Source organism: Ochotona princeps, chromosome 4 (genome assembly GCF_030435755.1).
Source record: "Ochotona princeps isolate mOchPri1 chromosome 4, mOchPri1.hap1, whole genome shotgun sequence".
Lineage (NCBI taxonomy): Eukaryota > Metazoa > Chordata > Mammalia > Lagomorpha > Ochotonidae > Ochotona > Ochotona princeps.
Window position 1 is genome coordinate 70441657 of NC_080835.1, and position 26894 is coordinate 70468550.

At 56.8% G+C, this 26894-nt stretch overlaps 2 protein-coding genes across 6 annotated transcripts in view; one reads left to right on the forward strand and one right to left on the reverse strand.

The window, feature by feature from the left end:
* CWC15 (CWC15 spliceosome associated protein homolog) overlaps positions 1-26894 on the reverse strand; it is a 297815-nt gene that overhangs the window by 116656 nt on the left and 154265 nt on the right. The gene's annotated exons all lie outside the window — the stretch shown is intronic.
* USP2 (ubiquitin specific peptidase 2) lies at positions 64-21638 on the forward strand. 5 transcript variants are annotated; one of them, XM_058663748.1, is made up of 14 exons: positions 64-325; positions 7188-8008; positions 10888-11052; positions 17974-18024; positions 18455-18578; positions 18804-18915; positions 18999-19109; positions 19289-19353; positions 19566-19669; positions 20102-20182; positions 20583-20661; positions 20834-20941; positions 21044-21164; positions 21412-21638. In XM_058663748.1, exons 2-14 carry the CDS (start codon positions 7229-7231, stop codon positions 21497-21499), a joined length of 1989 nt encoding a protein of 662 aa, XP_058519731.1. In that variant the 5' UTR covers positions 64-325; positions 7188-7228; the 3' UTR covers positions 21500-21638. The 5 variants fall into 5 exon arrangements, with proteins under 5 accessions (XP_058519731.1, XP_004585221.2, XP_058519733.1 ...); XM_058663750.1 differs by lacking the exon at positions 64-325 and adding an exon at positions 1031-1254; XM_058663749.1 differs by lacking the exon at positions 64-325 and adding an exon at positions 2180-2294.

Sequence of the window (26894 nt, forward strand, 5' to 3'; positions counted from 1 at the left end):
GGAAACCCTGGCCGGGGCGGGGCGGGAGTAGCATCACAATAGCCACAAGCCAATAGCCTTGAGGTTTCTGGGTGACGCGAGGCGCGGGGCGTGGCTCTGCGGGCCCGGGCGCGATGAGGTGGCTGCCCGCTGGGTGGCGCCGATTTCCCGGGGAGGTCCTTTCTGGGCCCCCGGCGGAGGTGGGGGAGAGGCGGGCTGCAGCCCGAGGCCAGGGAGTCCTCTGCGTCAGCTGCTGCTCACCGCGCCGCGCCAGTACCAGCCGGGACGCATTCGCAGCTCCATGCTCGTGCCGGGTTCCACTCGTCCATCCTCCGACAAGAGGCAGGTACGTGCCACCTGTCGGAGGGGAGGGGATGCGGAGGCCAGTGTGGGCTTGAGGTGAGCCAAGTGAGATGTCAACTACAGCCTGGGCCGCAGAAATGGAGGGCGAGGGCCAGCTGGGCGGGGGCGCTGCAGCTGGGGGTGCCAGTGTGTGAAGGGAGCTGCCGGGTGCCAGGGAAGGCCATCTGTGTGTGGATCGGTGTGTTCCGAGGCAGCGCCGCTAGCTCGGGCCGGGGGCCTGGCGCCCCTGCCCACGTGTGCGTGCAGCGCTGTGCACCGACTCGCTTCCTGCTCGTGGAGCTGGGCTCTCGGTCAGTTTGCCAGGAACGGGGGAGGGGGTGTTGGGGGAGGGTGACAGCTACGCGGAATGGGAGCTTTCCCACCAATCCCGAATCAGGCGGAGGCGTCTTTGAAATTCTCGCCAATCCTGAATCAGAAGCCGGCACGCGGTGCTCCGAGGCGAGCAACTTGTAGTTGAGAGCCAAGGGAAGCTCCGGACAGGACAGGCTGTTGTTCCAGCTCTCCACCGACCAGGAGCGCAACGGTGACAGGGACTGCTCACCTCGGCCCGGCCCGCCAAGCATGGGCGTGAGAATGGGCGCCGCCTGGAAGCGGGAAAGCGGATGGAAGAAGCGTCGCCGCTTGGGCTAGGGTCGCGGCTCCCCCACCCCCCACCACACGCACCCCAGCTTTGACACTGTGTCCCTAGACACAAGCCAGACTGGAGTCGGAATGAGGACTGGAATGACGGGCCCGGGCAAGGGCGTCCTCCAAGTGCATCATCAGGCCGGGGGCTGAGTCAGTAGCCTGTGCAGAGACAGGGTGGAGCGCAGTCCTCTGAGAGCTCACAGGTGCACCGAGGCCCGAGAGGCCAGAACCCTGCTCCTCCTTTCCTGGGACCCTGTCCAGCCCGGCTCTGTGACCCTGCAACAGGTAGGGTGGAGCCACCCTAGAGGGGCCAGGCCCTGTCCTGGCATCTGGCGGGGGAACTGCGGAAAGCTGCCTTCGGGTAAATGAGGAGGAACCCAGATGTGCTTGGTCTGCCTGCCCCAGCTTTGTGGACTGGGCATCTAGGAAGGTGGCCTTCCCACTGGTGGGACAGGGGCCTTCTCCTTTTCTTCCTTCTGTGGCAATAGGGAGGGCACTCCAGGCCCTTTCTTTCTAGGAAGGTTTCCTTCTAAACTATAATCACTTGAAGTGGATGTCTTCGGTGTAACTATCCTGCTTGGAGCTGTCTTTTTTGTAGGCGGGGACATTTTACAGCTATTACTGCAATTCATTTTCGCCTCTGTGAGACGTGCCGCCACTGTTATTATTGGTCCTCCTTTAAGGGGTAATAAATAAGCAAGGCTCTGCGAGTGTAGATGATACACACTCTGTCTCAGCTCCAATAAGGGAGGTAGCTAGAATCCTAGCCCAGGCTTCTTGAGTCTCCACTGAGAGCCAAGCACTGAAGCGGTGGCCCCTCCTCTCCTGTGCTCTGAACCCCCCTCCAGGCTGATGGAGCTGGGGCTGACAGCAAAGCCCATCTGCCCTTCCCTGATTCTCACCCAGATCCAAAGGATCCTGCTAACCCTACTCCCTGCCCCCTCTGCTCTTTTTCTTGTCCTCTGTTTGCCCTTGAGCCCTGCTACTATGCCTCTTCAACATGTGCCCCCTCCCAGGGAGGGGGCCGCCCAGCAAATCTCTTTGGCTGGCACTGGCCAATGGAGGCAGTCGAGGGTGGGTGGGCATGTGGCTGTCCCTTTAATTCTCTCTGGGCTTGGAATTCAAGTGTGGGGCTGCCATCTCCGCGAGGTCAGATAAGATACTATATATATATCTCTCTTGAGCTGGAGCTGTAACCTGAGCTCCGGATTACTTCCAGCGAAGCTGGTCTCCCCTTGGACTCCCAGCAGCCTCGGACCTATCCACTAGGTGCCCCGCGGAGAAGCCCCCAGGCCTCGGCCAGCTTCCTCCCCCTACAAGCGCAGGTCAGTGGTTTTATGTTCAGTTGTGTGAGTTTCACAGGGCCACTCCCTGGAGGACAGGTATCCATGTGTTCAGGGAAGCAGGTGGTGTCAGGGTGCCCGTCGGGCCCTTGGGTGCTATAGAGGGGAGAAGGGAGGAGTGGCGTTGGTGGGGAGACAAGATGAAAGCTTCTGAGGATTAAGGCAAGAGGAAGCCTGGGAGGAGGGGGGTCTCTCCCGCCCAGTGCAGGGAGTACCAGGGGGTCTGAGCACAGGTACCGCCTACAGGCCCGTGTCTTGGCTGTCTCTTGACAGTATAAGGATGGCCACCCCTCTCTTCCCTACCCCTTCAGGAAGCACCTTAGAGACAGGACCCCCGCAGCCATCTCCAGCTTCTTTCTCCTCTTTCCCCCATTCCTGAGCCCCCTGGGGAACCCCTAGGGACCAGTACTCTAAATTCCCTCAGTGCCCCCCTGCCAAGGCAGGGGCCCTGGGGTGCTACAGAAAAAAAAAAAAAAAACTGCTTGTGACAGGAAGACAGGGAGGGGGCTGGCAGCAGCTCCCTGGGGCCTGAGAGTGGGCAAAGTTCCCAGACAACCTGCCCCACCCCAACCCTCTACCGGCACCCTCCACTCCTGCCAGGACATCCCTCATGCTTGTGCCCAGACACTGTAGCAAGTGGCCTGGCACAGCAAGGGCTGAAGGTCAGCATGTCAGATGGGGTCCCTGTCTCACTTCACCCTTTCAAGGTCAGCACATTCTGATGCTGTTAGCAAGCAGCTTTGGGAAGCTCTGAGGTCACTGCTGTGGAGGTTCCCAAGCACCTGGTGACACTAACTGGGACTCCCCACTCACCTGCCCCGGGCACCTGGGTAGGAGGGAAGGGACTTCTCCATGGTCAGGTGAGAGCCCTGAAACTCAGCTCAGGGCTCTCCTTCTTGGGCGCTGTGGGCAGGACCAGAGCCACAGGTTGTCACCCCCGAGAGCTGGAATACATCTGAGAAGGGGAGGCAGGGAAGGGTGCTGGGAGGTGGAGCATCACCCATCCCCCAGGGCCAGAAGTGACTGGAATTCTTGGGGAGCGAGTCCCTCTCCTGGCTGGGCAGGTTCCTGAGCACTTCACGTGAGCGACAGGATATGACAGTGACTGACGCAAGCGGGTTGGCTGCCCCAAGGGGACAGGGTTCATTTAAACCCCTGACTCACCTTGCATGGGGACCCTGGGCAGTGGGCCAAGCTGCAGCCAGGACAGAAGATTGGGGACACATTCAGAACCAGGCCTGGGGCCCAGGGCCCCGAGCTTGTGCCAGGAAGACCCGCCTTGAGCAGGTGGAACCAGAGGCCTCCTACACTTTCTTGTTTAGCAGCTCAGTTTGTGCCTGGCTTTACTGTCAGTCACCTGCACGGAAAATCCCGAGGGGGGTTCCCCTGTGAGAGTCTGCACACCTAAGCTCTGGCTGGACCAAGAGCATCCGGCTCCTGGAGGTGGGGAAAGACATCATCCCCCCGTCCCAGAGCTCCCAGGAACACCCAGGCCTGTCTCTAGCCCGGAGGAGGGTCCCAGGAAGTGAGAAGCAGGGGGGCTGGCTTTAGGGTGGCCCTAGTGGGAAGAAGGCACAAGAGCATGGGTCCCCAGCTCAGCTCAGCAATTCTTCCAGGTGACTTAGAGAAATCCAGCTCACTTCCAGGAACTTTGCTTTCCTCACCTGTGAAATGGGTCTGGTCACTGCACCTGAGACTCAGTGACAAGGAAGATAAAGGGAGTTAACATGCCATGTCCCCAGGCTTAGTACCGCAAGAGGCCTTAGTAACCCTAGACAGGCTCCCACAGACACAGAAAACATGATTAGTAAGCCTACCCACTGACACTAGTTTATTTAGGCTCTGAAATGCACACAGATACTTTGTTTTTCATTTCAGCATACTTGAAAGAATTTCATTCTTGTATTGAGTATGTGTCAGTGCACAGGGCATTTATGTCGGAACAAATCCAAGCTTAAGCCCGCAGTGGCTTTAGGGAGCCTCTGTGGCAGCACGCTTAGAAGGCAGGACACATTTTGAGGGCCTGGTGGGTGTTCGTCCCGTGAGGCTCTCAGGTGATGTGGTCTGTTGCTGCACGGTGAAGTCCTCCGATGCTCCATGCCTGAGTCTCAGAGTGAAGCACCCGCTGGCCAGGCAATGGCCGCCCCTGCTCAGGTGTCCCCCCCAGAGAGCTGAGTGCCTTGGGCAGTGTTAAGGAATGCTGCTTTTCCTCCTGAGAGGAGCTCCTGAGCGAGGCATTGGGGACCATCTGGCAGGGACTAGGGAGAGTCAGGGTGCCTGGAGGGAGGGGCGTGGAAGGTGGTTGCCCTGCTGCCCAAGGTGGCGTGGGCCACGCCGAGGCGCCTGGAGCTGCATGCCTGTACTTGCCAGCTCTGGGTAAACAGTGAAAGGAACTGGGCAGCGGGGGCCCCACACTTGGCAGGGAGGGGTCCCAGGGATGGCAGCCAATCGCCTCGGCCTCCCACTGCCCCATGAAAGGGCCATTCAGTCCAGGCCGTTCCTGTGGCAACAGGCAGACTCGCAGCCGTGTGAGTGGCCGTCCCATCCCTGTCTTGTGCAGCAAGTCCACATCAGGGCCTGACCCCACGCTCCCACCCGCCCTGCCTTGCACAGCCTCCGGATGATGGCTCCAGGTAACATCCAGGCACGTCCAACTTGTCTGTCTCCCCACCAGGATGGTGCTAAGACCTGTCTCAGATACAGTTGGGGGCTGCGGGGTGGGGGTTGAAGTGTGCGTAATACATGCACAAGGCCTCAGCCCTATAGGAACCGTCTCCGCAAGTGTCAGAGCTCAGAGGCAGCTTCCGGGGTAGGGGAGTGGGGAGGGCTTAGCCACACAGCCTGGCTCCTGGGCTGCTGGGGGTGGGGGTGGTCTGGTAGGTGGGAACTGGGCTCGGGGTGCCCCTCTGGGCTTCTGTGAACTACTAGGTGTGGCTCCGCCTTCAGTCCCCAACCCTCCTGGACTGTCTGTCCCTGTCCGTTGTCTCTTGTTTGGAACCAGCACTTCTGCGTCATCAGCCGGGCCAGGAGAGGTCTGGGGCTTGGCACTGCCAGCACAACACCAATTCCCTGGGAGCCTCAGTGTGGGGGAGGGAGGCGCCATGAGCTCATACCCTAGGGCAGCAGGAGTGGGAGGGGCAGATGGAGGGCTCTGATTGGCTGCCTCGTGCCCCAGAGCCCAGACCCTGATCAGAGTTTCTGACTCTGCATTATTGATGGAGTTCTCCAAAGTGAAATAGAGCAGGACGGGTCCCTGCCCCCACTCTGGGGCCTGTGTATGTATCTCTGTCTCCTTCGATGGCTTCTCTGTAATTCCTCTTGAGGTCATCCTCCAGTCCCCACAGGTTGAAAGCTGTGCTGGATGGAGGTGTGAAAGCACAATGGGTAAGGGAGTGTACCAGAAGGCAGGTGGCAGGGATGGGAGGGCCTGAGCCAAGTGGGCAGAGTCAGATGGCCTGGGCCTCTCCGATGCAGCCCGCAGGTGTCCGACAAGAGCGAGGGTTTCTCCTCTGCAGCTTCAATGGAAGTCACTACCTGCTTATCTCCCATCCCTGTGCTTACTCCAAGCCTTGTGTATAGACTAGACTTCTAGAGCATTCTGCCAGGCATTCGGTATTTGGAACTTGGCACTAGCTCTCTCCTCCGTCTGAACAGCCTGGGCTCCTGGCCTAAGGCAGGCTGTGTGCCTCCCCAGCTGGTGTCTGCTAATGGTTCCCTGTCCACCCCACGGCCCGCTTATCTCACTCTAGGGCCCACAGGGGAGGCCAAGGTCAGAGACTGCCCAACCCTATTATTATCATCTTACAAAGGGAGGAGCCGAGCTACCTGGTGAGGGTTGGGGGGAAGGAAGCAGGTGATGACCAGTCATGGTCGTTCTATGATTTCACGTCTTATTATCTCGTTTGTTCCTCCCAGCAACCGTGTGACATAGGGGTCACACGCGAATGATTATACTCATTCACAGGTGAGGAAATTGGGGCTCCAGGAACCTAAATGAATGGTACCAAATCACCCAGTAGTCCATCCCAGGGCAAATCAAAGTCAGCCCCTGTGCTCTCAGAGTCCCGGATGGCTCTGTCACTTCTCCTCTCCTCACCCAGCTCCCTTCCCCAACCCTCACCCCCCAAGGGCCCTGGAGGAGACGGGCCTGATCCTATCTGCTGTTCTCTCCAGGGTATGCCTGCTTTTACCTCTGCCCAATAGGGTAATGGGCCCTGGGGTGGGGATCAGGGGGTCCCCAGCTGACCTCAGTTTGCTGGTATGGGGACGATGAAGGTTGCACAAAAAGCTCCCTGGACAGGATTCTCAAAGACCTGGATTCTAATCTTGACTCGCATTGAGCAAAATCAGCGCTGCTTTTCCCATCTGTTACAAAAGAGAGGTTAAAGGCATATCATTGCCAGTACTCTGTATTCCTTCCTAGACCCACCCCAACTACAAGGAACGTGAAGCCATGCCTCCTGCAATGTAGGATTTTGGCCTCCAGGGGGTGCCTTTTGTATGAGTCAAGTGTGCCCAGGGGCAATCTAGGATGTATGCTGCTGGTAGCGGAACCCCTGTGCCAGGAGGGGTAAGTGAGGAAAGGGGACAGGGCCCTGAAGAAGGTGGGATCCCCCACCGTGGGCGCCTGTATCTGGAAGGATGCTGGGATGGAGACGAGGTAGGGCTCCAGCCCCCTATGCCACACACCCACTCATTGCCTCCCCGACCCGCCAGCATTCCCAAGGTTCCCCTTCCTTTCACAGAGGTTCTGGTCAGCCTCTAGTGGCCTTGTACTGGCAGCCCCTTTTATGCTGTGAGGTTCTGGCCCCAGCAGGTGCCACGGGGGGCCGACACCTGCTGGAGCCTTTGACACCTTCTCTCTTTGCTTTTCAGCCCATGAGGCTCCCAGTCCCCAGTGAGTGCCGCCCTGAAGGATGTCCCAGCTCTCCTCCACCCTGAAGCGCTACACAGAATCAGCCCGCTACACGGATGCCCCTTATGCCAAATCGGGCTATGGCACCTACAGTCCGTCCTCCTATGGGGCCAACCTGGCCACCTCCTTCCTGGAGAAGGAGAAGCTCGGTTTCAAGTCGAACCCCTCCACCAGCTTTCTCACCCGTCCCACCATCTACGGCCCCTCCTCCATCCTGGATTTTGACCGGGGCCGCCCCCTGCTGAGACCGGATGTCATTCGGGGTAGCAAGCGGGCAGAGAGCCAGACACGGGGCACCGAGCGGCCTTCAGGAGGTGGACTCAGCGGCGGCAGTGGATGCTCGTATGGAGTAACCAGCAGCTCCCTCGGCTACCTCCCCATGAATGTCTGTGACCAGGGGGTGACCCTGAGCCATAAGAAGTCCAACAGCCAGTCGGACCTGGCCAGGGATTTCTCCAGCCTCCGGACCTCAGACGGCTATCGGATCGATCCGGGGAACCTGGGCCGCAGCCCCATGCTGGCCCGCACACGCAAGGAGCTCTGTGCCCTACAGGGGCTCTACCAGGCCGCCAGCCGCCCCGAATACCTGGTGGACTATTTGGAGAACTATGGTCGCAAGGGCAGTGCACCCCAGGTGCTCACCCAGGCCCCTTCCTCACGAGGAGTTCCTGAAGTTCTCAGCCCCACCTACCGGCCCAGCGGCCGCTACACGCAGTGGGAGAAGAGCAAGGTCCAGGGCCCGGGGTCCAGCCGCTCCAGCTCCCCGGGACGAGACACCATGGTGAGTGTCCCCAGGGGAAGACCCAGGGATGGGCTGGGGAGGCAGTCAGCCAGTGACTGAAGAGGAGCTCATAGAATTTCTAGCAAACCCTCCCCTGACACACACACTTATCCTCACACACTGCTATTCTCACCCTCTCCTTTTCCACTCAGTGGTGTCTCCTGCAGGCTCTGCCCATCCTGGGGTCAGTGCTTCCCATGGAGTTTCCCTGCTCTGGTTGCCTCTCTATTGCTCAGGCCCTGTATTGGACCATAAGCTCATCAGAAGAGGGATTCTTCTGCAGTCATTGGTGGATCAGAGAACATAGTGGAGAGTACTTTTGTGTAGGGTCAAACACCTCTGCTTGAAAGGGTGGCAGCTCTGCGGGAACCCAGCTGCCTCTGAGACATCCCTTCCTTGAACATACACTCCTCTCTTGGGCCACAGACCACAGGCCACCCTTTCTGTATTTATCATTTTACCCATTAGGTGGCGTGCTCTTGGATGAGAAAGAAATCTCTTAAATCCCTCCCCATGTGCCTGGTATAGCACAGGGCTCTGCTGACCTGACTGCATGGGAGGATGGGTGGGTGGAAGGATGGACAGCAAGCGTATGTGTGGGAGGGTTGGGTGCTACGTCTCCTCCATTACCTTAGCTACCCCTTCCCCAGTCCTGGGACATGAGCCTATTGGAAAGAACAGTGTGCCACTTCCCCAAGAAATACTACCTAGAGGCCTTAGCCAGGCAAGTGCAGCAAGGGCTCAGGACTCAAGTTTGGCCTTGGATCATTGAAAGGACACCCTTGATGACCATTTGGCAAGTCTTGGCCTTGCTGGACCATCTGAGAAGGGCTGTTGATATACAAAAGACAGGTGCCTCCTTCCAGGACATTCAGACCCTGATGGAACAGGGCTGGCCACGCCAGGGAGCTGGCTTAGAAAGGAACTGGAGAACGATAGGAATCCAACACCCTCCTAAGAGCTGGTGCTCTTGGGGGCCCCGTGCCATACCCTGGGGTGGGTCGGGATTTCACACAGACAGGTCTGATGCCGTTCACCCCAGGGGCAATCAGACTGGCTCCCAGCAGAGCAGCTTGGGTCCTGAGGCTCCCTCCCTTTGCTCAGAAACCCGAACCTGGGCCTGCTACCTGCCTGCCTCAGAATTACGTTCAGGGCTTAAGGACTGACCCAGAACCAACTATTGACTTGAATTCTGTTGGGAGGGGGCTTGGACATTTGCCTGTTGCACCACTTTGGGGTGGAGGAGAGCCCTACTGGGAATTGTCTCTTTCCCCAATAGACATATCCCAACCCTCCCCCAGCCCCAGTTCCAGGGGGAGGGGAGCTATAAGGATGGACCAAGGCAGATACTGGGGCCAACTCAGCACCCTAACACGACCCCTTCCATCGCAGACAGAGCCACGCAACACACGTGCACAGGTGGTTGGGTGGGCATGCCTAGAGGGGAGCACATTCTCAAGTCAGGGACCAAGGGTATAAGACTTCAGTTGCCCTTGAGCCTCCCACCCCCACTCCTGGAGCTGCCTGTACTTGCCAAGAACAAACCCTGGTTGTTTGTGCAGTCCAGACCCCTTGTGCCTAAACACCTGGTTTGGGTTCTCAGAACCTCCCTTCAAAGGGACCTGCCCTTCTCAGTCTCTCATTTACAGTGCTGGACCTGCTCTCTGAACCCGTGATCACTCACAACTCCTGCCTCCCGGGTCGCTGGGAGGAGACTGGAAGGGCCTGGCATGTAGTAGGGCCTCCTCTGCACCTGCCTGGTGTTCTGGGAGGCAAACTGACACAGAAGCCTTTGCCCTGCCCTGGGAGCCTTTGTGGGGGAAGTGCAGTCAGAGGCAGATCAGCGGTGAGAGTGGGAGAGTTCACCCGAGGCCAGGTTAGGCTCCTGTGACTGAGGGAAGGAGCCATGGCCTCTTTCGACCTTGGACACCTATCAGCTCCACTGTGTTTCCTCCTCTGCAGAAGGCTGACGAGCCTGCCTGCCCCACCCCCTCCCGGGGATGCCCAGAACAATCAGTGGAGGAATCTGAAACCAGGGCAACGCCCGACAGGAGGAGGAGGCCTGGGTAGCTGCTTCCAGTGGGCAGGGCCTGGCGGGGTGGGGGAGGGAGGGACATTGGTGAGAAAGTGCATTCTGTCGCCCAGGGGACTGCGGGCAGCTGACCTGAACCATACTTGGTGTTTAGCAAAAGAGTTGCCTTGGATTATTAAAAATTCAGTTGAGAATGAGGAAAGAACTGAGGGGTCTGGCGAATTTGAGGGGGGAGGGGGAGTCTCCAGTTCCAAACAACCCTGCTCCCATGCCCATAAAGCACCAATAAAAGGCCAGCCACTCTGCACCTGCCCTAAAGCTCCACCTTCCATTTAAAACACACACAGAGGAGACAGGGAGGGGCAGTGATGGGGCCAAAAAGAAAGAGTTTCTGAAACCTTTTGCCACCCAGCAGTGGGAACTCCAGGCCAGTCCAGGTGGCTGGGCCCTGCAGAGCCCCAGGCTCCTGGCATACCCAATCCCCACCACCTCCCCCTCCACCCACCCCTCCTGCTCCCAGGGTCTATGGAAGGACAAGCTGTTCCCACTGAACCCTGCCAGGGCTGAGCTTTAACCCCTGCTAGCCCTCCCTAATCCTCCTCCTGCAGCTCCACCCCTCCAGCTGCTGCCTCACCAGCCTGGCACCCTGCCCACTGGCCTCAACCCTGCCCCCACTCCTCCCTGCCTGGGCTCCCCTCTCCCACTTCCCCAACCTTTTGTCAAGAAGAGTCAGGGATTGGCCCAGGGCCTTGGGCAGCACTGCTAGCAGCGTGGGCACCTGCTCCTCGCACACAGAGCCAGGGAAGGAGGCTGCAGGTCCTGGCCCAGCCCGATCTTTCCCACGCAGTCTCTTCCATGCCCTTGTCCTCTGCTCCGAGACCTGCTTCGCTGGAGCACGGGATCTGGAACCGAGTTACCTGAGTTCCATTTGCCACTTGGGCTGCTGACTCATCTTCCGAAGCCTGGAGTTCCAGCTGTTCAGGGACAGGGAGATTATATAAGTCCAGGTCATGTAGGTTATTTTTTTCTTTCTCTCTCTCTCTCTCTCTCTCTCTCCCTCTCTCTCCCTCTCTCGGGTGGGACTTAGGACTGGAAGCTGCTTTGCAAGCGAGGCAAGGTTGCTGCAAAATGAACACACTAAAGGTGGCAAGGGCTGCCTGGGGAGCTCCTGGGTGAGAAGTGTCCCCTCCATCTCTGGCACCTGGCTTCTTACTTGGGCGACTTGGGCCACACTAGGCTGCATCACAGCTGGTCTGTTGGTCTAGCCTCTCTCTCCCAGGTCAGTCACTCAAGGAGCCTGACTTGGTTTGACAGGTTACTAAGGGAGCCCCTTAAACCAGGAGGCTTCCCCAACCAAGACAGGGACAAGCCCGCAGAGTAGGTATGGGCACTGGAGGCTGCAGTCAGTGAGATCCTGATGTCTCCATCGTTTGGAAACCAGCTGCAGGCTGGGACCTGGCTGGTGACCTTGGCATTGCCTTCTGCAAGCTGGATTGCTCAATCTGCACCCAGCACTACACTCCCTGCCTCCTCCCCCTCCACCAGGATGTGTCCCTGAGTTAATACAGTGCTGGGGTGGGGCTCAGCAATGCAAAAGTTAATCCAAGCCTGGCAAAATGTTCCCTGCCCCCGGCGGGGGGTGGGGGGAGAGCCGCTCCATTGACCATGGGCTTCAGCAGTTGAACATCATGTTCACAGCCCAGAGCTGGGCACGTGGGCCCTTTGTAGCCGCTTACCTCAGTGGAGACGTCAAACGGGTGCTCCAGACAGAGGCGCTAACAGGAGAGGGAAGTGTGTAGGTTTCTGGGATCTGGCTAGCTCAGGCTAGACTGCCTAGGGCTGGACGGAGCCCAGAGCTATCGGCCTTTTGGGATCTGAGACAGGCAGAGAAGCCAGCAGGGAGAATGCCCTTCCCCAGGAACGCCAGGTTTCAAAGCCCAGCCCCCAACAGATACAAAGAGCCCCTCTTCTCCTGTCCTTCAATCCGCTGAGCCATCAGTCTTATCCATTTGGGCTGCTGACAGCTGCACCTTGGCAGTGTCACCAAACCCTGGACACCAAGCTGCTCACTGGGGTCTGACAGAAGCAGACGACTCCGTGTCTGTCTTCACAGCACCAACCCTGACTGCAGTCCCGCTGTGCTCCACCACATTCCAGCAGAGATTCAAGGTGAAGAAAATTACTTATCCTGCGAAGATGGGGGGGGCAGGCCATACCCAGGCTCTGAGATGAGGCAGTCCTGGACTGTGGAAGAGCCCAGCTCACAAAGCGTGAGCACCCAGCCCACTTCAAGAAGTGGCAGCGAAGGGAAGAGAGGGCGTGGAGGGTACATAGTCAATTGAGAGAGGAGCCCCAGTCAGACTTGCTTAACAAGTTGAGGCTCTGCTAAATTCTTCCCATGCTGGAGATCCCACCACCACCTTTTCTCCCAGTAATAATCTTGCATCCCAGGAATGGAGGGACAGCACACTGGCCCAGTGCCAGGGTGCCCAGGGTGGTGGGCATGCTCGTATCCTTGAATCTAAGTCGCAAGGTAAGACCGGCCACAGGCTGCAGTGGAGGAGCACCTCTTAGACCATGCACACTTGCTCAATATGCAAAACCAGATCACACACTCCACTGCCTTCCAAGGCTCGGGGGACTTCCAGGAACCCCAGCAGGACTTCCAGTTAAATCCTCTGTTAAAATCCCATTAAGGGAACCCACAGCCTACCCTTGGGAAGGTTAGTATGCTGGCATGGCCAAGACAAGCCATGCCATCTAAAGCCATTTCCAGATGGCTTGGAGACACTCACACAGCAGAGACGAACATATTAAAGTCCATAGTTGCTGTGCAAACTTGAAAGGCTAGCCCACTGGGGATGTCTGGTAATAAGGTGTTTAGAGCAGGGTGGAGTTAATTAGGGAAGACGGTGGGAGATGAGATTTGAGCAGAATTCACAAGCCAGGAATTGGCAGAGAACTGGAAGGGCATGCCAGAATGTCCTAGTAGTAGTTGTTACAGGCATAGATTGTGTAATGTGACAGGTCTGGCCTCAGAGCCCCACGTTGTTGTCATTTCTTACCTTGGCATTTCAGCGAGAACTTGAGCAAGTGGCTGTTTTTTAAACAGGACGCGAGCCCGGTTGGTTGCTAGGCAGGAATCAGAGGCACAAAGGGTGGTGACACTGGAAGGCACTTGTGACTGACAGCCTTACCAACAGACTACCCAGGGCTTCTGGGTTGGAGCTAAGAGGACTGGCGTGCTCTGAGAGGACTGGCGTGCCAGGCCACAAGCATGCCACAGATGGGGGAGGAGCAGCTGAGAAGAAGCTCAGGGCCAATGGCCATTGGCAGTGTGTCCAGGCTCCGGGTTGGGTCAGAGCCTGGGAGAGGTCAGGGACCCGGGAACTCACCCTTCCTGACGTGCCGCCCTCACTATCACAAGGCAAGATGCCCTGCCCTGCAGTTCTTGTCTCCCCATGCCCTGCCTCTTGCCACTTGCTGTTACACTGCGGCTGACTGTCCCCCACTCCACGCCCCCTGCAGTCATTAACACGGCTGACTGTTCTGCGGGCGGCCTAGGGGACAGCCCATCCGTGTGTCCAGGACACGATCTCCAGGCGGCTGTGGCTGTGTGTCCATGTGTTGGGGTGGCGGGGAGGGCGATGAGCACAGCTAGGGGGAGCAAGAGGAGCCCACAGATGAGTAACAGCACATGCTGCTGCATCTCTCTGAGTATTTTTAAACGCTAAAAATACCGGCTAAAAATAGCCCATGAGCTGCAAACAAGAACCTTTCTCTAGGCAGATTCCTGGGCCGCCCTGGGAGCCGGAGGGGTGGTACACCAGAAGTCAGAGCTGCAGAACCAAGCCCCGCTGGACTTAGGGGTCACAGTACACTCTACCCCTCACGTCCCAAAAAGCAAGCCACCTTTGCGAGTCTCCAAGAGAGAGGCAGGCAGCGACTTGGTTAGAAGTCCACAAGGTGCTTTACTGGGACCAAGAGACCATCGCCTATGGTACCTGGGCACAACCTCGCTTTGGGAGAGGCGGGAGGAGGGCGAAATTACAGGGCCCAGGGAGAACGGAGCAGGGGTCCTGGCAATCTCCGCTACTAATCCGGGCGGGGAGGGCCCTGCTCACGTGGACCTGAGCCCACCCTGAATCATGCCAAAGCGTGTGCCTACGCATAGGTTGTCCCCCGCCCTAGGACCAGACAGCACTCTGGCCAAGTTCTTAAAGCTACCACCTCCAGCAAGGTGAGGCATCCAGTGCTGGCTGACCCTCTGGAGCCCCTGTGCCCCAGGTCCCAGCCCCGGGCCAGCGCCCGGCCGCCTCGTTGGGGTCCGCGTGCCGCGGCCGGGGGGCGGGGTGGGGGCGGGGCTGCGGCTCGGGCCCCGCCCCCGGCGCTGACGTCGCGGGGGCCGCCAGTCGGCCGGAGTGCGAGAGCCGGGCCGGGGCGGTTGGCGACGGTCGCCGGGGACCCCTGTGCGCCGTAACGGTCACCGCCGGGCGCCGCGGACGGCGGCCTCGCGGGCCTCGGCGTCCGGGCTGTGGGCACTGCGCCGGGACTGCCCCGTGCCCCCGTTGCCGACGTTTGGCGTGGGGCCGAGCCCGCCGCCCGCCCCCCCAGCATGCGCACCTCGTACACGGTGACCCTGCCCGAGGAGCCCCCCGCCGCCCCCTTTCCCGCCCTCGCCAAGGAGTTGCGGCCGCGCTCCCCTCTCTCCCCGTCCCTGCTGCTCTCTACCTTCGTGGGGCTCCTGCTCAACAAAGCCAAGGTACGCGGGACCCCTTTTTCCGGGACCCCCACGCGGAGGGCTTGGGAAGGGAGGCGCCTCTTCCCCGGGGACCGCCACGCGCCCTCGCCGGCGGAGGCACGAAGCCCTCCCAGCCCCCACCCTCCCACCTCCCTGGGTCTCCCGGCAGAGAATGCCCCCTCCCCGGGTGCTCGCACGCGCTTACTCACAACCTGCCCACCCCCGCCTTTGAGGCCCCAGGTCCGCGTTCCTCACTCCCTCGCGGTGACCCGGGCACCAGGTGGCTCTCGGCCTCTTAATTGCTGACACCTATCAGGACAGGTGCAAAAGCATAACCTTGACTAGAGCTGAGTGTGGTCAGGAACGGGCAGCACCTGGTCTGCTGGTGTGTGTGTGGGGGAGGGGGGTCTCCTCCGAGGCCAAGCCCCAGCCCAGCCAGGGAAACTGGTCCCAAGGGGGCTGTCTCCCAAGGGGTCTTTTGATCACCGTGAAGGACAGAGGAAGTACCCAAAGACGGGGGCCACTTTTTGTCCTTACCCCTCACTGGATCGCTGAAGCGTGCAGGAGACTCCTTAAATGAAGCAGTGACCACGCAGAGGAATGCTGGGTACTGTCCCTCTGGGGAAGCAAGAAGGGGCCCTGGGCTGGGCAGGGCTTACATAACAGGCTGCTGTGATGGCCATGCGTGCCCTTCCTGGTGGAGGACCCCGCTGGGCTCCTTGGCTGACCTCTCACCACACAGGTGAAGTAAGCAGGGAAGCTCTCTCTGCACAGCCCCTCCACCATGTGCACCTGCTGATGTGGTCCCTGGGCACCCGCTTCCCAGCTGGAAGGGCACTATGGCCGTGGAGGTGGCATCCGCTCCCTTGAGCAGTGTTTGGTCACCCAGTCCAAACAAGGTTTGCCACCAGTGGGCTGAGTACAAGGAAGCTCTGGATAGACTTCCTCAGGTGTTTGCACCTGCGTACCTAACAGCTGGCATCCCTGCTAGCCTGGCTTGCATAGGGCGGGGGTCTTCTGCTACCCCCTTCTCCCAGTTCTAGCCTCTTTCCCTCCCAATCCTGAGGTAGGATTGTTTGCCCAGGAAGGAAGGTCACTGCTGAGACATTTTGTTCCTCTGGGGAATGGAAAGTGCTGACTTTTCCCTGGAGCTCCTGACTTCCTAGGCACAGCAGCAGACTACCTGGCTGGGCAAAGCAGGGTTGTTCTCCCGTGCGCTGCAGGTATCCATCCACCTTCCACAGGGAGCCTCAGAAATGCCCAGAGGTTCTGATGCAGGGACATGACCCAAAGAAACCAAAACCCAGAGTCCCAGTGATGCCTTAGGGAACGACTCCCTATCCTCTCCCTCCTCCCTCTAGGCCAGGAACAGCTCCCCCTCAGAGCTGCAGGTGACAGCACTCCTCCAGGCACAGCGCTCAGCTTGCTGGGCCACAGCCGGACAGCCCAGTGCCGGCTCACCACCCCGCCCCCACTGGCCTCAGCAAGGCCTGTGTTTGTGGATATCCACAGCCTGTTGGGACAGATGTCACCCGAGCCACCAGGGGTACAAATGAATAAAGCACTGCCAAAAATAGGTGTAAGACTGGGTGGGCAACAGGGAGGCTTTTGTGGTGGTTGTTTATTTGGGAGTGGAGCTCAGGGAACGTGGAAGATGAGAACACAAAATGCTGATAAGATCCTTGTCCCTTATAGTAAAGGTAGAATACATTGGATTTTTGCTTATTTTATTCCAGTTTGATTTATTTTAATTGTTGATATTTAAGTTGTCAAACAGTAGACATTACTTGTTTTATTTATGATATATTTCAGCTTAAAGTTATTATATGAGGATGTAAATATAGATTTGGTATTTTGCAAAAAAAAAAAAAAAGAGAGAGAGAGAAAAGGTTGTTGCCCCAGGAAGTCTTACATCAGGGTCTGGGGGTCAGTGAGGTGAGATGCCAGTGCTGCCAGCCCCAGCACAGCTCTGCCAGGGTGCCACCCCCCACCTGCTGCCCGGCCTCGGCTGGGAACCTTCTCTTCCCTCCCTGTTAGTGTTAGGCCTGACAGCTAGCCAGCAACGGGATCCTCTTGTGGGATCGGCCAGGTAGTTCTTGAGAAAAGCCTCCTCTAGCTTTGCCCTGTTTTCCACTCCTCTCCTCTCCCCACCCCGCTGACAATCTCCTGGGCTCCTAGCTGCTGACGGGCTCATAGGCTGACTGTCAGCACACGGCGTGAGTAATTTTAGCTGAGTTATTTCAGGCTCCTGTTCTGATCAGGGTTGAGCCGGCCCCACGCATGCCCTAGCCAGTGGTGCTTCAGAGTTGCCTGCTCCCAGGTCCCCCACCCCCAGCACTGAAAGAGGGGGTGGCAGACCCAGCTACAGGCTGTTTCTTTAACCCTTTGGGGCTGACCGAGCTCTGATCCCTTGGAGGTTTGTCCTCTGATCATCTGAAACATCTTAGCAAATGATGCTGGTATTCCTTGACCTGGCACTTCTTCCCTCTCCAACCCCTTTCAGCAGCCTCAATAGCAGGGATCAGGGCAAGACTTTACCTTCTGCCAGGCTGCCCACCATTGCCTGGCCCAGCCTGCTGTCCCCAGGATCCTCTGAGTCCCTGGCCAGGCAGGGAAGATTCTCCCAGCCTCCAATCAGCCCCCAGGAGTTGAGCTCACTGGAAGGAATTCCACCTGTCGGTAGCACTTCAGAATGGCAGGCAGGACATTTGAGTTGTTCCCAATCAAGGGTCAAAACTCAGGGTGTCCTGTCCTTTAACTTTTGCAAAACCTCGTTGAAACACATGTGATGACAATGGCTTTATCCATATCCAGTGGACATCTAGGAGTACAAATGTAGGTCACCTGAGGTGCCTGATTTTAGGGCTTGAAATTTCCTGCAGTCAGGAGGCAAGGGATACCTTCAGCTGCGGGACTTCCCTGCCTTGGGTTCTGATGCAGTCGCTACTGGAGTGGAGCAGAGGATGAGGCATGCTGTGGGGCAGGCTGGGGAAGTGCTTACACGTGGTCCAGACTGCCAGGTCTTGGGGAATGTTCTCATTGTCCCCAGTGTCATATTCTCAACCCTCTTCCCTCCAACAGACCCAGCCTGAGAGGGACAGTCCACACACCCTGCTCCTGGCTGCCCCAGCCCTGTCACACATCCCTCTCGGCATCAGCCTTACCTGTGCCCTGTGTGTTCTCTGTTTACAGAATTCTAAGAGTGCCCAGGGTCTGGCTGGTCTCCGGAACCTTGGAAACACGGTGAGTGCCTCTCAGACCACTTCTTGGCAAGGCCACCTCCTGTTGTCTCCTGCTAGGGGTGACCCTGATGGGATCCTCTCCTGGCTCCAGCTGACCCCCTACCCTTTAGGCAGGTGGTGCTTGTCCTTTTCTGGCTGGAGTTGAACCCTAGCAGGGAACACTGCTGAAAGTCAGGTACCCTTGTACCTGTCAGCTTGCCATGCTCCTGGATCCTGCTCAAGGACACCCCACCCACCATAGCTTCTGCCCCACGCCCCCACACCCCTCTGCACATATCACTGCTAAATAAACGAGTGACAGCACCTGTGCAGGTTGTGGACACTGCCTGCATGCGGGATCCCTTTGCTGAGTGGATGAGCCAGACGGCCCAGGAGCGGAGGGGGGTTGGAGAGTCTTGTGCACACGCTGATGATCTGATGGGCCCGTGCAGTGCTTCATGAACTCGATTCTTCAGTGCCTGAGCAACACCCGGGAGCTGCGAGACTACTGCCTGCAGAGGTTGTACCTGCGCGACCTGAGCCACAGCAGCAACGCCCATGGCGCCCTCATGGAAGGTGAGTGGCCAGGCCACACAGGGGCACGGCCACAGTCTGTCTCCCTGCCCTGGCCTGCACCTCATTGGGATTCAGAGTTTTTCTGTTTTGTTTTTTAATGTTATTTTTAATATTGTTTACATAATTGAAAGGAATGTATACCCATCTGGGCCTTAGGATTCAGTTTCTTGGGGAAGATAGTTCACCTGTACCTCCTCACCCCATCTCGTCCTCTTCCTCTGATAGAGTTTGCAAAACTAATCCAGGCCATCTGGACTTCATCCCCAAATGACGTGGTGAGCCCCTCCGAGTTCAAGACCCAGATCCAGAGATACGCACCACGCTTCGTTGGCTATAAGTAAGATGGGGCCCACCCGGGGCAGTTCATGGTGTTCTGGGTTCTTGGGACCGCAGGCCTCTCACTGTCCCCCTGGGCTTCAGTCAGCAGGATGCTCAGGAGTTTCTTCGCTTCCTTCTGGACGGACTGCACAACGGGGTGAACCGGGTCACGGCGAGGCCCAAGTCCACCCCTGAGAACCTCGACCACCTGCCGTAAGTCAGAGGGCAACACCACCACAGGGGGGCGCAGGATTGGGGAACTCAAGTGGGGTCCATTACTTCCAGGGTAGAGTCAGATTTCACTTGTGAAAATGAAGGACCTGACTGAGTGAACTCGCACATTTCACGTAGCTTGAGCTCTGACGCGTGCACCTCTCCCCTCTGATTCCCAGTGATGATGAGAAAGGGCGACAGATGTGGAGGAAGTATCTGGAACGGGAAGACAGCCGGATCGGGGGTAAGCGTGGGGATGGGAGGCATGCCTGCTGTCCATTCACTGCTTTCACCCACATGGAGCACGAAATGCCTTAAGGATGGGTCTTCTCCTGAGGAGCCCCGTTTCTGCCCAGTGTCCATCAAGCCAAGACAGGGGCCATGAGAGAAGATCCTGCGAAGGACCCTGTGCTTAACTTCCTGTGTTTCATTCCTTCCTGGCTTCATCTTTCCCAGATCTTTTTGTTGGGCAGCTGAAGAGCTCCCTGACCTGTACGGATTGTGGTTACTGTTCTACAGTCTTCGATCCCTTCTGGGACCTCTCCCTGCCCATTACAAAGGTACACCTCCCTCCCCCACCCTGCAGCTTTATTTTTTTAAGATTTATTTATTTTTATTACAAAGTCAGATACACAGAGAGGAGGAGAGACAGAGAGGAAGATCTTCCATCCGATGATTCACTCCCCAAATGAGCCGCAGCAGCCAGTGCTGTGCCGATCCGAAGCCAGGAACCTGGAACCTCTTCCAGGTCTCCCACGCGGGTGCAGGGTCCCAATGCATTGGGCCGTCCTCAACTGCTTTCCCAGGCCACAAGCAGGGAGCTGGATGGGAAGCAGAGCTGCCGGGATTAAAACCGGCGCCCACATGGGATCCCGACGCGTTCAAGGCAAGGACTTTAGCCGCTAGGCCACGCCTCCGGGCCCAGCCCTGCAGCTGTTAACGCCTGCGCTGTCCTGTCACTGACCTCTGACCAGTACTCCTTGCTTCCACAGCGAGGTTATCCTGAGGTGACGCTGATGGACTGCATGCGGCTCTTTACCAAAGAGGACGTGCTTGATGGTGATGAGAAGCCAGTAAGTCCTGCCGGGTTGTAGCAAGAGCACATCTCCCTGGGACCCACCTGTTGAGAGAAGGCCAATTCAACCTGGATGCGAGCTAGGTTTTGTTGTTGTTACAAAGATTTACTTATTTGACAGAAGAGGGAAGGGACACATCTTTCATCAGCTGGTTCACTTCAGCCAAGGCTGGGCCAGGCCAGAGCTAAGAGCCTGGAGCTCCATCTGGGTCTCCCACGTGGGTGGCAGGGACCCAAGTACCACTTGCTGCTTCCAGCTGGGAGTTGAACTGGTGTCCCAGTGTGGGATGCTGTCACAAGCAGTGGCTTAGCCCATCGCATCCCGGGGCCCGCCCCAGATTTTGGTTATCGATTTCTGCTATAAGCTCCTTCTAGTGCTGTCCATCTCATCTCTTCAGACATGCTGTCGCTGCCGAGCCAGAAAGCGGTGTATAAAGAAATTCTCCATCCAGAGGTTCCCAAAGATCTTGGTGCTCCGTATCCTTTGATGCTGTTGGGGGTAGGGGACAAGGGGCCAGTAGGCGGGGAGAACGAACAGAAGGCCGGTTGTCTGGCCCCAAAGGGAGTGAGATTGCCACGGAGAACTTGCTCTCCTTTGCTTGACTCTGCCCTTGCTGTGCCATCTGCCCTTGACCCACGACAATCCCAGATCTGAAGCGGTTCTCGGAATCCAGGATACGAACCAGCAAGCTCACAACTTTTGTGAATTTCCCACTAAGAGACCTGGACTTGAGAGAATTCGCCTCAGAAAACACCAGTGAGTATCTCAGAGCAGGAAAGGGATACCTGGAAGGACAAGTGGGCTGGTAAAGAGGTGGAGGATGACCCTAGGGTGTGTCATCCTGTCCATCCTCCCCAGACCACGCTGTTTACAACCTGTACGCTGTGTCCAACCACTCCGGAACCACCATGGGCGGCCACTACACTGCCTACTGCCGAAGTCCAGCGACAGGCGAATGGCACACCTTCAATGACTCCAGGTGAGAACAGGCCTGGCGGGGCTACAGGCCGACACACACCTGAACCTTGCTCGCCTGCATGGCATCCACCTGAAGTGGGCTCTGTGACTCCCCTGGGTCTGCTACTGTCTGCCACAGGCTCTCTGAGGTTAGAGCTCTTGTGGGTGCATGGTAGGGAGGCCCGAGGTGACGCGGCCTTCCGGGCCCTCCGCCCTTCTGCTCCGTGCCTCCCCTGCCAGGCCCCTGACCATGCTTTGTCTCTCTGCAGCGTCACACCCATGTCCTCCAGTCAAGTGCGCACCAGCGACGCCTATTTGCTCTTCTATGAATTGGCTAGTCCACCTTCCCGTATGTAGCAGCAAGGAACTGCATCCCTTCTCCCTTCCCTGTGGTGACCCGACACCCTAAGTTTTTTAAAAAGACAACAACAAAAAAACCAAAAAATGAAAAAAAAAAACTTGACAAATAAGAGAAAAATAAACTAAAATAAACTGCTGAGCAGGAGTTGCTGCAGCCTGTCAGGGTCTGGAACAAGGAGCCAGGTGCTCCCGAGCCGTGACTGGTAGGGAAGATGGACTGGACACGGAGACCAGAGTCAGCGCAGAGCTCCCTCGCCTTCTCCTGTTTGCATTGTTAAGCTTCTGGTTTTGTCCCGTGTGTAATAAGCAACGCCATCTGTGGGGAGAAGACCCGTGTCCGCCTGCTGCCCTCTCCAGCCCTTGCGCCTTCTGAGAAGACAGCGCCCTCTGGAGTCTGCTGGGAACATCGCTGCTGGGAAGGCGGCACGCAGGAAGTCAGGTGCCCATTTCCACTTGGGCCTGTGCACTTGGTCCAGAACAGAGCCCTCTTCAAGGGGACAGACGAAGAGACATCTTGGCAAAAAGCTGTTTTTAGTTTTTAAAAATTCCACCTTTTTGTTGTTGTTAATGACCCTAACTAAGGTTTTCCGATTGAAAATGCCTCCTTTGCACCCGCCCAGCTGGGATGGTGTATTAGTCTTTTTTTTCCCCGTTAAAGTACAGCTTTCTAACACTAGCCCCCCCCCCCCCCATGGTGCTCTGTTGGTGTGTCCGCCAGGCCCATGCACAGCCACAGTAGACCTGGGATCTAAGCAAGTTTCGGTTGTTGTAGCTTTTTTTTTTTTTTTATGTTCTGGATGGAATCTAGTTGCCTCCAAGAATTGTGCCTTATAGCATTTGGGGACCAGGGGGTAACTGTCCCTCCCTGAAATAGCCCTCCTCCTCTCCCTTTTCCCCAGTGCCATGTTTGAACCTGCTGGGTGAAGGAGGGCTCATGCCCTTAGCCCCTGGCGGCGGCTGGCACTGCAGTAAGGCGAGGAGGAAGCAGGCTGGTGCAGAGAGGTCTTGCAGCGCAGTGTATCCAGGGTTTCTGGCCACGCCCCCTGGCCCACCCCACCCCAGCTGTTTGAAGGTCAACAGCACAAGCCCTGAGCTGCTCTCACCTTTTAATTTATTCTCCCCTTTACATCCCTCCGTCCCCAGTCCTCCCACCCCTCCTCAGAGCCTCAGACAGAGGCCCTCTGGACCGAGTTTCTCAGGGATGCCCATGCCACCTGCCCCTCCAAGTTCCTCTGGCGTCAGTCTCCAGTCAGTCCTGCACCAGGAGCTGGGGTTGGGGTGGGGCTGGGGACATCTTGCCTCGTTGGACAAGCCTTTTCTAGGGGCTTGATGTCACCCAAAGTCACTGGGCAAAACTGCTCAGCCCCAGAGAACAGAGCTGTTCTGCACCACAATGTGGGGTCCTGTGTACTCTGCACTCCACTTCCCCCGCCCCTGTGGCCTGGGCCATCCCAGGAGGAGGCACCCAAGAGAGACACCCTGAGTTGAACTGGCCTAACACCCTTCTCCAGGAAAGCCCTGGGAGACCTGAGCCCGAGGGCCAGTGCACCTTTGTTACCTTGTTTACTGTGTAAGCAAGCATAGAATGTCTCGTGTACAGTGGAGCCTTGTACAGAATAAATCCTAGCTTTGAGAACTAAGGTGCTGAGTAACAATCTTGATTTGGGATGGGTTGGAACACAGGAGGAACTCCTGGCATGTTGATAGCCACATATGCAGGCAGTTCAGAAAGTTTACACGGGGTTGTAACGTGATGGCTCAGTGAACTAAATCCTCGCCTTGCATGTGCTGGTATCCCATATGGGCACTGGTTCGTATCCCGGCTGCTCCACTTCCCATCCAGCTCCCTGCTTGTGGCTTGGGAAAGCAGTAGAGGATCATCCAAGTCCTTGGGACCCTGCACCCGCATAGGAGTCCCAGAAGAAGCCCCTGGCTTGGCTGTGCTCCAACCATTGCAGCTACCTGGGGAGTGAACCAGCAGAGAAAGGATCTTTCTGGAAGTCTGCCTTTTCAATAAAAATAAAAGGTTTTGGGAAACAAAAAAAAATTATGGAAATCAAAAATTTAGGGATGAGTCTTTGACCTAGTGGTTCAGGCCCTGCTTAGGACGTTTCATTCCCCGCCTAAGCGTAACTGTTGCATGATGGTTAAAAGAAAATTTCAGGGGCCCGGCAGCGTGGCCTAGTGGCTAAAGTCCTCGCCTTGAACGTGCCAGGATCCCATATGGGCGCCGATTCTAGTCCCAGCAGCTCCACTTCCTATCCAGCTCCCTGCTTGTGGCCTGGGAAAGCAGTCGAGGACGGCCCAATGCATTGGGACCCTGCACCCGCGTGGGAGACCCGGAAGAGGTTCCGGGTTCCTGGCTTCGGATCGGCGCAGCACCGGCCGTTGCGGCTCACTTGGGGAGTGAATCATCGGATGGAAGATCTTCCTCTGTCTCTCCTCCTCTCTGTATATCTGCCTTTCCAATAAAAATGAATAAATCTTTAAAACAAAATTTCAGTTTTTGTCTCACATTGAAGAATTTCTGTGCATAACAAGGCAAACTGTTTTGGTTTTTAAAAAGATTTATATTTTGGGCCCGGCGCAGTCACCTGGTGGCTAAAGTCCTCGTCTTGCATGCACTGAGATCCCATATGCGCGCCAGTGTTGAGGACTTTAGCCACTAGGCTACTGCACTGGGCTCTTTAATTCTCTTCTTCACCTGAATTCTCCAATATCCGACTTTCTACCATATGTGTTTCTAGATACTTTGGAATTAGATGCTACATTCCCCCTGTAAATACCCCAGCACCTACCTGGCAAGGACATTCCCCTCCCTGGTGGTAGTTCGCACCTAGGGAAGGGAGTGTCTTGGGTGCACAGTTCTAGAATTGCTCAGCCATGTCTCAGCTGCTGCTGCGAATCCTGTCGGCGTTGGTGCCTGCACAGACTGCTGTGTCTTGAAGCAGGTCTCCAGCAAACCGCACTGAGAGCAGGGACTGTCACCCGTGTGAGGAGGGGCCGGGACTCAGTCCTTGACAAATGAAGGCTCTGTTTCCTCTCCCACAGCTGAACAGCTGCCTTCCTGCTCAAAATCCTGCTCCCTGAAGTGCTTTCCACCCCTCGCCTCACCTCCCAAGACTAGAGCTTTAATCCCTCTGGAGCACCCAGGAGCCCTGCTGCGGACACTAAGCCAAGGCCTGTTGGCCATTGCTGCTGACACGGAAACACCTGCTGCTGATTGAGGTCTGTAGGCAGCTAGCACAGCCAGCACACGGTGAAGGACGGAAGTAGGGCTTTATCCTGGTCATTTCTCAAGAATGGCAAAGGACAGCTGAAGACAATAGTGACAAACCTGGGATTCCTCCCTAAGGAGGTTTTGTATCCAAGTGAACACTTTTTATTTTTAATTTTTTTTAAAGATTTACTTATTGCAAAGTCAGATATCCAGAGAGGAAGATCTTCTGCCTGATGATTTACTCCCCAAGTGAGTGCAACGGCCGGTGCTATACTGATCCAAAGCCAGGAGCCAGGAACCTCCTCCAGGTCCCCCACATGGGCACAGGGTCCCAAGGCCCTGGGCCGTTCTCGACTACCTGCTTTCCCAGGCCACAAGCAGGGAGCTGGATGGGAAGTGGAGCCGTCAGGATTAGAACCGGCACCCAGATGGAATCCCGGCACGTTCAAGGCGAGGACTTTAGTCACTAGGCCACCGCGCCGGGCCCAATTTTTTTTTTTTTAAAGATTTATTTATTTGAAAGCTAGAGCTACGAAGAGAGAACTGTTGAATCTGCTGGTTCACTCCTCAAGAGGCTGCAGTAGCTGGAGCTGGACTAGTCTGAGGCCAGGGGCCAGGAGCATCTTCCGTGTCTCCCACACGAATGCAGGAACTCTGCACTTGAACCTTGCTCTGCTGCTTTCCGAGGGACATTAGCAGGGAGCTGGATTGGAAGTGGAGCAACCAGGACTCAAGCTGTGCCCCATATAGGATCCAGCTGGCAATTTTACCTGCTACATCACAGCACCAATTCTATTTATTTGTCTGTTTGAAAGGAGTGATGGGGAGGGTCAAAGATACAATGCCGCCATCTGCTGGGTCATTCCCCAAACGGCCAGAGCTGGACCAAGTGGAAGCCAGGAGCCTGGAACTCCCAAGTTTCCCATCTGGGTAGCAGGAACCCAGGGATTTGGTCCATTTGTTGCTGCTTTCCAAAAACACATTAGCAGGAAGCTGCATTGGAAACAGCAGATAGGACTCAAACTAGTGCTGCGATATGGGATGGTAACATTGCAAGAGGTGTGCCACAACACCAGCCCCAAGGATAACTTTTTTTTTTAAGATTTTATTTTTATTGGAAAGGCCGATATACAGAGAGGAAGAGAGAGAGGAAGATCTTCTATCTGGTGATTTACTCCCCAAGTGGCTGCAACGGTTGGAGCTGCACCAATCCGAAGGCAGGAGTCAGGAGCTTCTGCCAGGTCTCCCATGTGGATGCAGGGTCCCAAGGCTTTGGGCCGTCCTCAACTACTTTCCCAGGCCACAAGCCAGGGAGCTGGATGGGAAGCGGGGCTGCTGGCATATAGGATCCTGGCACATTCAAGGCGAGGACTTTAGCTGCTATGCTATCGTGCCAGGCCAAAGGATAACATTTTAAGTGCTGCTAATTCTCTACAAGTCGTGGGTGAACAGGATCTCCCCAAAATGGTTGCAGCACCCCAGATCCACATGGGTCCCTGTCTCTCCGTTAACCACCTTGGCACTGGTTGCAACAGAAGCACCGCAGGTAAGCCAAGGGCAAGGACCCATCTCCAGCCTTCACCCTTGCTCCCGAGCCTCCTGGTAACCCAGGTGCTTTCCAGTCCCGGGCAACAGGCACGTCAAACACAAACGGCTGTTCTTGATCCAGGCTTTTGCGCTTGTGCTGGCATTCCAGCTGGCCTCTCCCCAGGGGAGGTGAGCCCCCTGGCGACTGCCTTTGCGTGTGACCTTGAACAACCTCCCTCTGTAGGCTTCAGCGCCGCCTCTGCGCCTTCATTAAGGAGGCTGGGCTCCAGGGCCTTGCAACTCTCCCGTGCTCCTTTCCCTCGGTGACCCACACAAGGGACGTCACGTATCACTGGCTCCCCGGTTCAACTTCATAGAGTGGGGTTTTGGGGTTTTTTATTTGTTTTTTTAAGTGATCCGTGCTCAAAACGTGCTTGTCTCTGTGAAGCCTCAGAGCTAGAGTCATTAGAAGTCACAGCTTTGGCCTCGAAAATGCTGAGCCAGGAGAAGGCGTGCTGAGGGCCACATGCCCACCCCTTGGGTGGTAGAGGCAGGCCGGAGCCCAGGGGTTCTCTTCCCAGCCAAGCACCCTCCCTTTTGGGGGCTACAGCAGAGATTTCCCCACCCTTGCCTCTAGTTAGGAAC

Coding starts and splice junctions, on each gene's coding strand:
- USP2 (XM_058663748.1), top strand. CDS start 7,229: ATGTCCCAGCTCTCCTCCACCCTGAAGCGCTACACAGAATCAGCCCGC. Junction 18,579..18,803: donor CCATGGCGCCCTCATGGAAG/GTGAGTGGCCAG, acceptor TTCCTCTGATAG/AGTTTGCAAAACTAATCCAG. Junction 20,183..20,582: donor TTGATGGTGATGAGAAGCCA/GTAAGTCCTGCC, acceptor TCATCTCTTCAG/ACATGCTGTCGCTGCCGAGC.